This window comes from Microtus oregoni, unplaced genomic scaffold, assembly GCF_018167655.1.
Source record: "Microtus oregoni isolate MIOR12 unplaced genomic scaffold, Mior012 000000F_ref0000247, whole genome shotgun sequence".
Taxonomy (NCBI): Eukaryota; Metazoa; Chordata; class Mammalia; order Rodentia; family Cricetidae; genus Microtus; species Microtus oregoni.
Window position 1 is genome coordinate 57,032,715 of NW_024543059.1, and position 13,602 is coordinate 57,046,316.

The window sequence follows — 13,602 nt, forward strand, 5'->3', positions numbered from 1 at the left end:
TCACGGCTGGGGATATCATGGTTCTCAAATTCTGTAAACAAGAATCTGCTGCTTGGGACTTGCGGATACTTTTTGAGACATTCCCCCTTAACAGGCATGCTCTCTGTGTACGTTTGCCCTTCACATTCACCTTCCCCTTTCTCCCTGGCAGGACAAAGGGTCTTACAGTACAGCGGGAAGATGGAAGGGCACTGAGTCCTTTCTGGTGACACTGCACAGACTCTTCTTCTTTGTGTAATAACCTCTGTGCTTTTTGTTATGTGAGAAATAAAGAAATAAAACCAAACTTTTCTTTCTAGCATGTCACTGAAATTTATTTTCACATCTGGTTATATTCCTGTTGCTGACAATTAAAGGGAGACACAGAAAAACAGAGGGCTTCATTTTGCTAGATGATTAGTCAGCAGAACAGCTTGCAGGTGAAAAGCAGCAAGCTTTGGCTCCAACCTGTTGAGAATAAAATTTTCTGTTGTAAGGGCTTAGGATTGAGGAACTAATACAAGAAACAGAACTATATAAAGGCTTTGGCATCAAGATAGCAATTGTCTAAGCAAGATCTTATAGAAAGGATGGGGCTAAGGAGGAGGAGGAGACAGGAAGAACAAAAAGGGATCAGCAAGAGAAGCAAGGAGATACAATGAGATACAGGGTAGGCAAGGGTGATGTCATAAGGCAGAGAAGGAGCCTACTTTCTAAGCACCCCTTTCTTTCCAAGTCTGTTTTAATTGATAAGAACTTACAACTCTGATTACTGGATGCCCTCAAATATGTTTGTGCACAGCAGGCTCCATTTTCATTTACTTCGTTTTAAACATTATTCTCTCTTTAACTACATTTTGCTGATAGTTCACAGAATTATACTGTTATTCTGCTCTCTTCCCAGACCTTGGCAAAGCTTTCATTTCTAAATTCATCTCCCTGTTGATCCTGAAAAGATATCCCACCAGCCTCCACCTATTTCCTAACATTTGTGCTCAACTTTGTCTTGTTCTCAACAGTTTCTGAAATTAGACAAACTACCAGAAAGTTTCAAACGAGATATATCCTTTACTATAAAACAATAGAAAAGTCTCTTCAAGGAAAGTATATGGTGATACTTGACTTATTCTATCTCAGACAGGAAATACTCAGAAAAGAAAAATATAATCTCTCCTTATTACTGTGTTGTGACTACTTTGGAGATTTAATGCTTGCCTCAATTTAACTGTAAACCTAGAAAACAATATTAGCTACAGACGTTTCCTCCCTGAAATCATAAGCTAAATTAAATCAGGATTAAAGTAGAGGGTGGTGAGTCTTCTTTGTTTAGCACAAAGTTTGTATTTTTAACAATCTGTACGACAACTTGTCTCTCTTATACAAGGTGAAGGTGACTTCAAATAGCTGAGCTTCCTAATGGTTTTGTTGCAAAAGAGATGAAAATAATTGCTCCAGCTCTAGCAGCTAAGACAGGCATCTGTGTGGACTCCTGAGATATAATTACTCAGGAACTGGGAAGGGAACTAGGCTGGAACTTCTCACCTGAACTCTCTAGGCTGGTTATAGAGGCCATCAGCTCTTGGTCAGATATCTCAAAGTCTCCCTGTGTGACTAGTTCTTAAGGTGGCCAGAGTGCCACATGTTACCCTTTATCATGGCAGCCTCGAGGTAGGGTAACTTCTTATTTTTAATTATTTTATTGTTTTTATTGGGCTATATATTTTTGTCCGCTCTTCTCCCTTCCTCTTCCCTCCCCTTCTACCCTCTCTGTGGTCCCCATGCTCCCAATTTACTCAGGAGATCTTGTCTTTTATCCTTCCCATGTAGATTAGATCCATGTATATCTCTTAGAGTTCTCTTTGTAGTCTAAATTCTCTGGAATTGTGAACTGTAGGCTGGTTTTTCTTTGCTTTATGTCTAAAAGCCACTTAGGAGTGTGTACATATGATATTTGGCTTTCCGGGTCTGGGTTACCTCACTCAATATGATGTTTTCTAGATCCATCCATTTGCCGACAAATTTCAAGATGTCATTATGTTTTTCATTGTTGTGTAGTGCTCCATTGTATAAATGTACCACACTTTCTTTATCCATTGCTGGATCTTGAGGCAGGTTGTTTCTTGATTTTTTTCTAAAATATTGGCATATTGATATTTGAAATGGCTGTACCAGTTTGCACTCCCACCAGAAATGCAGAAGTGTTCTCTTTATCCCACATTCTCTCTAGCATAAGTTGCCATTGGTGTTTTTGGTCTTGGCAATTCTTACAGGTATAAGATGGAATCTCAGAGTTGTTTTGATTTACATTTCTCTGGAGGCTAATGACATTTCCTTAAATGTTTTTCAGCCATTTTAAAGTATTCTATTTACAGTCTCTGTTTATGTCCTACCCCATTTTTATTGGATTATTTATTCTTTTGGTGATCAATTTCTTGAGTTCTTAATATTTTGGAGATCAGCCCTCTGTCAGATGTGGGATTGTTAAAGATCTTTTCTCATTCTGTAGGCTGCTATTTTGTCTTTTTGACTGTGTCCTTTGCTTTACAGAAGCTTCTCAGTTTCAGGAGGTTTCATTCATTGTTTCTCTCAGTGTCTGTGCTGCTGTGATTATATTTAGGAAGTGGTCTCCTGTGCCCATGTGTTCAAGTGTGCTTCCCACTTTTTACAGATTCAAAGCAATGCCCATCGAAATCCCAGTAAAATTCTTCACAGACTTTGAACGAACAATACTTGACTTCACATAGAAAAGCAAAAAACCCAGGATAGCCAAAACAATCCTGTACAATAAAGGAACTTCTGGAGGCATCATAATCCCTGACTTCAAACTCTACTACAGAGCTACAGTGCTGAAAACAGCCTAGTATTGATATAAAAACAAACAAAAGGACCAATGGAACTGAATCAAAGACCCAAATATCAATCCACACACCTACACACAACTGATCTTTGACAAGGAAGCAAAAAATATAAAATGGAAAAAAGAAAGCATATTCACCTAATGGTGCTAGCATAACTGGATGTCAGCATGTAGAAGAATGAAAATAGATCCCTATGTGTCGACATGCACAAAACTCAAATTTAAATGGATCAAAGACCTCAGCATAAAAAAACTAATCTGCACTGCATAGGAGAACTTCTTATAGGACATCTGACTTTCCCCATAGGCAGTGTGTCCCAAGAAAATCAGACAGATATGACATAACCTTTCATGATCTCATTTTGAAAGTCACCAACTTTGTTTTGGCAATATTCTTTTATTTGCAGTCACTGGGGACTAGAATAGACTTAAATAGAGGGTCATGTCTATAATTTTTATGTTAATATGCTCTAGCATTTTTTATTATAAAAGTAATTTAATTTTGCTTTATTAGCGAGAAAAATCTAGAAGTTTCTACAATCAATTTATATGATAAGATGCTAGCTGCCTTTTTGTATGATGTTGTTTATGAGGGTAATCTTCATTAGCATAATATATAATAATAATGATCATTTACTTAGGACAAAGAAATAATATAGCCTGTTGGGTTTTGCCTTTCTATTCTTCACCTTTGAATGAAATTTTTAAAAATATTATGTTAAATAACCAAGATATTAAGCCAAGAGGCTACCTCTTGGGCAGAAAGGTCTTGTTCTTTCAAGCTGTGCACAGTAATTGCTCTAAATCATGTCTCTGCAGGAAGAAAAAAACAAACCTGTCTTCCTAGAGTTAAGGAGTAGAAGCAGGGAGATGTCTCATGTTTGGACCAGGTAGGGTTAAAAGAAATCTTCAGTCTGGGTTAGACTTCCTGGAATCCTCCTCTTGGTATACATGGGAAGAAAATGTAAATGTTTGAAAACGAATCAATTGAACATTTTTAGTGATTCATTTAAAATAATTGATATTGGTTCCCTGCCCTGTGGAAAGTCCAAGGTCCTCCCCCCTCCGTCCATGTCTAGGAAGGTGAACATCCAAACTGGCTAGGCTCCCACAAAGCCCGAACATGAAGTAGGATCAAAACCCCATGCCATTGTCCTTGCTCATTGGACTGGAGAGAGAGGGGGAGAGAAGTGGGGCGGAGGGGGAGAAGGGTGGGAGGAGGGGGAGGGAAATGGGAGGCTGGGAGGAGGGGGAAACTTTTTTTTCCTTTTCTCAATAAAAAAAAATAAAATAAAATAAAATAAATAAATAAATAATTGATATTGGTAGCTTTCATCTTGGAAATTAATTTTTAGAATTTTAAGGAAAGGAAAGGCATTTTTAGAAATTTTCTTGTAGAAAATTTTCTATTACTTTGTCATAAAAGCACAAGCAGGAGTCTTGAGATGGTTCATCAGTCAAGCACTTGGGAAAGGCTGAGAAATAAATAATTTCAATTCCTGAAACTCAAATAAAAACGGAAGGAGAAATAAATTCCACAAAGTCATTCTTTGAAATCCGTTATGGCACATGTGCCCTCCCCACCTCTCTCTCTCTCTCTCTCTCTCTCTCTCTCTCTCTCATACACACACACACACACACACTAAAAATAATAACAATAATAATTATAATAATACAGAGCAACAGAACTGATCATTGCTTCATGAATAATACATGCTCTAATAATTTTAGCTACTTTTAATATCATTTAAATTACTGCTTATCCTTATAATTATGGTAAACATTATTTTTATGTTTTCAAAGCAAGTGATATAAAAAATTTTATCATATACCCACCCCTTTGAGGTAACACACTAGCCGTAAATAAAAGCTCAAAACCCTGTGTCTTCTTTTTCTTCAATAAACAGAATAAAAATGTCTTACACTTACTAAATGCCACTTTTCTATCTGCCAAGTTGTATGTCTGTGCTTCCACAAACTCCCCATAAATGATGACACTGTAGTTTAGTGTATCTAGGAACACCAAATGGGTTTTTGTTTGTTCCTTTGTTTGTCTGGTTTTTATTTTGTTTTGCTTTGAGACAGTTTTTTTGATGTAGCTTTGGTTGTCCTGGAACTCACTTTGTAGGCCTTGAACTGCCTCTTTATCCTGAGGATTGGTATTAAAGGCATTTACCACCACTGCCTGGTCCAAATGGTTTTATTTCTAGTATTGATACACCAATGGTTTCAGTTTTCTGATCCTCAATAGTCATAATAATTTAGCAAACTTCTTGAGGGAATTCATTGTCCACATTATGATGAAGAAACTATGTTAGAAAATAGACAAAAGAAGACAAGCAGAGGCCAGGCTTGGTCTTTTACTTCTTCAACTAATAGATGCAATACTTATCTTTCAAATTCTTTTATATAAGACAAGGATACTTAGTTTGTGAAGTGACTTTGGGTACATATTCTGTAGTATGAAGCAAATGGTTTCAAAAAGATACCATTTTGTTCTAGTGTTCTGAGAACTCATGCCATTCTATCACATGTCTTTAATGGAAGGCATAGGATACTGAGTCTAATCACATTTTCTCTTATCAAAGCATTATTCTTCTGCAACAAACTACATTTTCTCCAGGTTTCAATAGTCAAAGAGTAATTAGAGCCAGTGAATCTGAGAAGAGACATTGAGAGTACGAGATATATTGAAGCAAAAAAAAATAAAAGTGAATGGCCAAAAAAAGATGGGTGTAATTGTTTTGAAAATTGCTTGATTTTAAAAAGGCCTTGAGGTTCAAAGGCACATGATAAAACCATGATCAAGTTCATGCCTGAGATAAAGATATGCAGAAGCCGTTACCATATTATTCATGTTCTTTGGCTGTGACTCCTTTACCTGATAACTGCCATTTCTCCTGAGTTCTGACTGCATGGATCAGCAATTACCCACAGAAAGCATAAGTGCCCTCTTGCTCCTAAAGACTTCTCTGTGGGTGAAATGAGGCTTCAGTAATTTATTCAATCTTTCATGCAGTGTGTGTGTGTGTCATGTGTGTGTATTTGTGTGTGTGTATGTTCCTGTACAGGTGTGCCTGTGTGTGTGCTTGTGCATGTGAAGGTCAAAGCGCAATCTTGAATCCCATTGCTCTGGAGTCATCCTCTTCCTCTTGGTGACAGCAGGGACTCTTCTTTGACCCAGAGCTTGTCAATTAGGCTAGGCTGGCTGGCCAGAGAGAACCAGCAATCCATCGCTTTCCATCTCCCTGTCTCTGGGAATAGAGCCCATGCTACTGTGCCTGGATTTTTATGGCAGTTTGGGGGATATAATTAGAGTCCTCGTGCTTGCATAGAAAACCTGCTAACAACTGAGCTGCTTCCCCAGCCACTTTCATTCCTTCTAAAATCATTCATTTACTGTCTTGGAATTCCACCTCTAACATGGCTTCTATTCTCACAGCAGTGGCTGGAATCCTTGTCAGGAGGTCTACACATGAAGGATAGAAGTACAAACACACAGGACAAAGACTCTTCTAGTTCCGCTCTCCTTGGTAGAGAAGTTGCTGGACGCTCGTCGGCGTTTTGCAGTTCGTAGTCTTTGGACTCCTAGTGTGTGAGGACCTAGGATGCCGCGTGGAAGCCGAAGCCTCTCTTCCCGGGTGGCCCCTCCGGCCAGCCGGGCCCCTCAGATGAGACCTGCTCCTAGACAAGCGCCTGCAGCTCATCTTCCAGCAACAGTGACTGAACCATCTGCAGTTGGCTCACCTGCTGCTGCACCCCGGCAACCAGGCCTGATGGCCCAGATGGCGACCACTGCAGCCGGTGTGGCTGTGGGCTCTGCAGTGGGCCACACCCTGGGTCATACCGTCACTGGGGCCTTCAGGGGAGGTGCCAGTGCTGAGCTTGCAAGGCCTGACATCACTTACCAGGAGCCTCAGGGAGCCCAGGTGATGAACCAGCAGTCTTTTGGACCTTGCTCTCTTGAAATCACACAGTTCCTGGAGTGTGCCCAGAACCAGAGTGACGTCAAGCTCTGCGAGGGCTTCAACAAAGTGCTGCGGCAGTGCAGAATTGCAAATGGTTTAATTTAATCAAGAAGTTTAAACTGAAGAAATTGAAGTGGGTCCTACATAATAGTGCATGTGTGGACCCTGAGCAAACTTATTCCTAACAGCTCCATTAGGAGTTCTAACTGTATAGATATTATTCCCTGAGGCTCATAGTGTTGGGGATTGGGTAAGTGTTGGCCCCCTTGAACCAACTGTATTGGTTTTTTGTGAGTTAACGAAAATAAAACTTTCATTCTGATAAAAAAAAAGACTCTTCTAAATGAGAGATGTTTGTACAACAATGGAATAAAGAATTTCTAGGAAGTGTCACTAGGCATAACATAAATAGGAGAGGATGCCCATGTTGCCATTGCAGCATGGAAGTATCTTACAGCAAAGGTCAGTAAGGAAACCAATATATATGAAATTCACATGTCATATAGTTCTGAAAGATACTTTAAATTAGAAGAAAGGCCTGGAATGGCATATTGTCAGCTACCAAGCTTCATTCATCTTGTATTTAAATTCCACTTTCATTTTGAATAGAACCCATGAAAAATTTGGAATTGTGACAATGGATAATGAGATCAATATATTAGAAAATGTGACAGTTAGTGAGATGATTCCTTGAGTAAAGATGCTTGCCACCAAGTCAAAGGATCTGATTGCAAGCCCACCTCTTGTAATAAGAGAGCTAATTTCCACATGTGAACTCTGATGTGTGCATGTTCACGCACACACACACACACACACACACACACACAAACACACACACACTCTTTAGCAAATAAACATAATTTTTGAAAGAGCATTGTATAATATAAGAGCTTGCTTATAAGGAAATCCTCCTGTAAATCTCATTCTTCTTCAGCAGAGGAAGGCATCCCTGAAGTACTTCATTTAGAGATTTCCTAAGCTACTATGCTTCCTTCATTCTAAATGTGGCTTTTGATTACTAAGCAAAAGTTCCTCCTGACTCAAGTGTTCCAGGCAGTGCCTGATGGCCCCTTCATCACCAAGAAATTCTCTTCCTGGTGTTGCCTTCTTTAATCTATGCTTTTCCTAAGTGAAGTAAGAACTTTCTGTCTTTTTCTGAGCATGTTAAGCATCTTTAACAAATTGAACCTAAAACTGCTAGTAATGACAGCTATTGAACAGATACAGCTGTAGATTTTATTTTTGTGCATTTTGATCACATTTTAAGGCCCCATTGAGCTGTGATATTCCTGTATTTACTAAATGACTGGGTTAGTGGCTCTTCACATGCAAACTTCCTTTGCCTCTGGCCTTCTTAAGACCAGAATCCATCCCCACTCTGTGACACTCAGGAAAGTCACCTCAGGCCTTCCCCATTGCATTTACTCCAGGCAATCCCTGGAAAGCCCTACTTCCATGCAGAGGAGAGCACCTCTTTCATTTTCTTCTCATTTTTCCTCACTTGGTCTTCCTTGAGTCTTGGAAAGGCCTGGGTTCCTGACAACAGGAATAGCATAAAGAGAACAAAAGATTCCACCGAGCAGGATAAAGTTCCCATAAATGGGCAAATTTATGTGAACGAAATCCTACGGGGGACTCCTTCAGCCGTGTGTCATCTCAGTCTTTATGGGAATTAGCACAATTTAGTGGATTGTGCTTGGGTTGACTGACAGCCAATGAGCCTGTGCCTGAATCTCTCTGACAGATCATCACCGTCAAGTGTAATATAATGGAAGGAGATGTTACCTGGGAGTCAGAAGGCCTTTGTTCCATACAGAGCCAACACGAACTTACTTAAAAAAATATTCAGGCATTACTTTTCTTCCTTGTGTATAGGCATACATGCCATACAGTCTACTCGGTGAGTTCGAAACCCGTCCCTTCAACCTCCAAAATTCAATTCACACTTAGTACACTTAAATTTTAATGTGAAACTGTAATCATTTCAATTCTATTTGGATTTGAAGGTTGTAATAACATTATTGAAGTTAAAATCAGTCACTAGGACAACTAAGGTATAAAGAGAATCCATTTGAAACCTGGTAAGAATAATCTATAATTAGCTATTTCATAAGTAGGCATGCTGTGGTTATCTTACTGCTATACATTTCAATACATTCTTATTCTTGGAAACTTCATTCATAGAGCAAAAGATATACCGAAAATTCCCCACTGTAAAGTAAGCAGCTTCTGTTTGTCACATTCACCTCAGATGAAGTCAGGTCCTTCTGCACAGCTTTGCATATTTGTGGATAAGTGCCAGACTCCACACCTAAGGTGACAATACACCAACCTCTGTCTCCAAGGTGTCTTTCCAGGGCTTCAACTTCCTCGCTGTAACTGAAGACAAAGAACAAACTCTGAGGACCCTGCACATTAAGTGCCTAGCAGCAGCCATGATGTCCAGGTGCAGTCTCTTTACACAGACTTTGCCTCCATTCCACAGAGTATCTTCTGCCTTCCAATACCTCTCTTGCAACTCACATTGCTATGTAGTTAGTCATTATTTTTACTCTAAATATCATCTTACAAATCTGGTTGTGGTATTATATTAGTGAATACAGGATTAAGCTTTTTCCATATTTACCAATGTATATCTAAGTACACTTTTTGGATATATATGCATATACATGTATATACACTATATAAATGAATTAATAAAAACATAAAACAATTTCTAAACATGTCTACACCTTCAGATGCCTTCCAACAACTTTTCTAAGAATCATTTCTGTCTGATGTGACCTTCAACCTTTCCCTTCATTCCTATTTACATACAAATAAGTCTGAAGATTTTTTTATGCCTTAAATATTTTCCATCTATGCAGCCTATGGCTCTGTCACAGTCTTCTACCATTCAGAAATATGAAGTATTAAAGAAAAACTTCTTTCACATTCATATGTCTTGTTTATTGCTTAAAGTAAAAGCTATTGCGCATAATATTTTAATTCAAATAAGAAAGAGAGAGAGAGGAAGGAAGGAAGGCTGTGGACAATGGCCATAGATATTGCAATGACTTGATAGAGACATTTGTCCATTACCTCCTGTGTTTGAAGTCCTGATCCCCAAACAAGACTGTGGAATTGTTAGGCAGTTGTACCTCTCCTGGGGAATGAGGTCCCCATCAGTACGCCTTGCTAGTACACAGCCTGAACACATTCTATGTGAATTCTCTTCTACCTGACTACAGCAGCAGTGTGACCAGCTTCCTGCCACCGCCTGCTGCAATGCCTTCCACTCCCCATGTGTCCTTTAAGAAGTGAGTCACAAATCCCCTTTCTCCATCAGGTGTTGATCATAGTCACAAAAAAAAATTGTAAAAGTTCCAAAATATATGGTATAGCGTACTTACACTGACTAATTTTTATTTCTTGTATTACATACTCGTTTGTTTACACCCCATGCTTCCAGCTAAGCAAATATACCACAAATCCAGGACTTGGTTTGTTTCATTATACAACAGAGGAGTCAGAAACAATATATATTCACTGAAAGAACTAGATGAATAAAAATTTCTCCTTTAGACAGCAAACTTTTGAGAGAAGGAACTGCATTTGCTTTTACTAGCATGCATCCAGAACCTAGCAAGTGGTATTAAGGAAACATAAATTTATTGAGTAAATAAACACTTTGAGAATATTTATCATATATCATAATCTGCAAAAATATTGATAGAGCTGAAAAAGTCTGTGGAAAATGAATTGACATAAATGTTTTTGTGCATGAAATTTATAGAAATGTGTCTCTTTGAAGATTGTAAAATTCCATCCTGAATTAAGACAAAAACAAAGAGACTGTATAATGAATCAAGATAATGGATTTGTTTTTCCATTCATTTGTACTTCAAAGATTTATATTTAAAAATTCTGGTCCATAAGTATAGAAGAAAAGGGTGCATTCATTCAAGCAGATTTTTTTAAAATCTTAAAAAAATATTTTACAGTCTCTCAAGTACTAGCAGAATTAAAATTTGTGGTGGCTTTTAAGAACCAATCAGCTTCTACTTTTAGTGATCGTCTATAGATCGGTTCACAGTGTAAGGTATTAAATTTTATCTTCTACGGTCAAATCTCATGTGCAATAAAGTTGCCTGTGTGTTCTCCAGGTTCCTTGTCTTTGTCTGTGCCCCGAGGTCCTGGCCACAGCTAGGATGCTGTTCTTCAGAGATCCAATCTAGAATGAAAAATGAATAGAAAGGAGACATAACAAACAGCCTAGAAATATCAAGTCCACCAGTGCAGCTGTAATAAGCAAATAACCCCAGGCTTCCTAATTGCTTTACAACTTCAGGGACACCTGCCAATTATAATTAAAGAATCAAAGACTAAATATTCCATAAATCTTATTAAGGTGCCATGGAAAACGTAAGTCAGCAGGAAACGTTAGTTACAGTCTCTCCCAAGAGCTCAATGAGCTCTCCCTGTCCAGGCCACTTAATATTACATACTAACCATAAATCCATACAAGTGTATTACCCAGTGTAAAAGGCAATAGCTCTTTGTCAACATATATTTTAATTCATGGTGTTAGAGATGCACTATATTTTAGGATGAATTATTATCTGATAAAAAGACTTTCTAATTTCACATTACTGTCCCACCCAGTATGATTCCTATAAAACTAACTCTCTGGGGGGAAAGTACATTCCTGAGAGCTGATATTTCTAAGGAAGGAAGGACAGGGGAAATTATTAATATTTTGTGCATTAATTTTTTTCATGCCTGCTGTGGTAATTTATGTTTCCTGACTATACCTTCATTTCTGTAACAAATTTGTGAGCAGAGCTCCACACCCTGAATTCCACAGCCCTACTGCCCTGAGAAGGCATGAATGCGGTTTTGCCCCACCACCTGCAGAAATCCCATTTCTTCTCTGGGCTGTTTGAATTGTACTTCTCTTGACACAGTCCTTTAAGAATGAACAGTCCTTTAAGAAATCCGGGGACAGGAGCTGGGGAGCTTTCTCAGGGAGTAGAGCAAACAAACATGAAGATAATAATTTGGATTCCCAGAACCCATGTAAATGAGATCAGCAGAAGCCACATGTACCAACATGGCTTCTTCACATAACCCAGAAAATGATCTCAGGCACCCATAAGCTACACACAAGCAAACATACCCATATATACTTATGTGTGTGTACACAAAACACACAAGCACACCCATATATACATTACGCATTTACACTACACACAAAAGTAAACACCTTCTATACATACATGCATAACTTATACACAAATAAACATACCCATATATACTCACATGCATGCACACTACACACACAAGCCAACACACCCTTATATACATACATTCATGTACACTTCACATACAAACATACCCTTATATTCGTACATACATGCACACTACATACACAAGCAAACACATCTGATATGGGATGTCCTTCTGCATATGTGTTGATTTTATTGGTTGATGAATAAAGCTATTTTGGTCAATGGCTTAGCAGAGTAAATCCAGGCAGGAAATCCAAACAGAGTATAGAGAAAGAATAGGCAGAGTCAAGAAGACACCATGTAGCTGCCCAAGGAGAAAGACATTAGAACCTTACTGATAAATCAAAGCTTCATGGCAATACATAGATTAATAGAAATGTGTTAATTTAAGATCTAAGGGCTAAACTGAGTGGTGGTGGCACACGTCTTTAATCCCAGCACTCAGGAGGCAGAGGCAGGCAGATCTCTGTGAGTTCAAGGATAGCTGGTCTATAAGAACTAGTTCCAGGACATGCTCTAAAGCTACAGAGAAACAGAGAAACCCTTTCTCGAAAAATTAAAAAAAAAAAAACATAAGAGCTATCTAGGAATAAGCCTGAACCATTGGCCAAACAATGTTATACTTAATGTAAGCTTCTGTGTGTTTCTTTGGAACTAAACGGTTGTGGGATCAGGAGGGACAGAAACTTCTGTCTACAAAATGCAGTCTGTGTTTACACACACCCTTATATACATATATCCGTGCACACCACACTCCAAGAAGACACACCCTTATATACATGCATGCATGCATGCCACATACATATTCATTTTTAAAAAGAATAAAAGGAAACCTAATGTCTGTAGCCAGCAGAAACAATTGCATTTTGGGACTGTGTGGCCATAATCAAAGGGAGAAAACTCTCTTGGCCTGATATCACCTCTGTACCATCTCCAGTAACCAACAACTTCTAATCTCATCATTGTGCGCCTCGTATATGAAATCGCATTATTTATTTGTCTACTAATTCAGTCTGTCATTTCATACTGTTATTAATAAATCACTTTTACCTGGAGACACTCAGGCGTCTAGCAAACATTTTTCCAATGTCTGTGGACAAGTTTTGATATTTATAATGTGGGAGAAATATAAACAAAATCTAGTGGATAGAAGTCAGCAATGCAGTGGATCATCCTGTAGATGGCCAGATTGTTCCCACGGCTAAAAATTATCTAGCTTAGGAATCAATAGTGCTAATAGAAGCCCCACTATAAATCCATGAAAACGAGACTATTTTGTAAGCAAGTGTTTAATCTCTAAAGGTGAGAACACAATCTACAGAAAAGTAGCTTTTTGTTCGTATCTACCAAGTGAATATTTTTTGGAGTATAGATGGGAGGAGTCAGCAGGAGAGAAGGAGAAAGCTCAGCAGAGTCAGTATGCGAGATTCCTCCTTCCTGTACACGCCACCTTTGGCTCTTAGTGGAGGCCTCCAGCATTGTTATTAAGTGAAAAACTCCTACACTCCTCACTTCTTTCTGCTTGCAC

At 38.6% G+C, this 13,602-nt stretch overlaps 1 protein-coding gene across 1 annotated transcript; it reads left to right on the forward strand.

Annotated features, from left to right (window-relative positions):
* The first annotated feature begins 6,444 nt into the window (after positions 1-6,444).
* LOC121447350 (coiled-coil-helix-coiled-coil-helix domain-containing protein 2-like) lies at positions 6,445-6,909 on the forward strand. Its single transcript, XM_041650574.1, has one exon. It carries the CDS (start codon positions 6,445-6,447, stop codon positions 6,907-6,909), a length of 465 nt encoding a protein of 154 aa, XP_041506508.1.
* Positions 6,910-13,602: the final 6,693 nt, after the last annotated feature.

Excerpts from the sequence above, each read along its gene's own strand:
- LOC121447350 (XM_041650574.1), top strand. The coding sequence starts at position 6,445 with ATGCCGCGTGGAAGCCGAAGCCTCTCTTCCCGGGTGGCCCCTCCGGCC.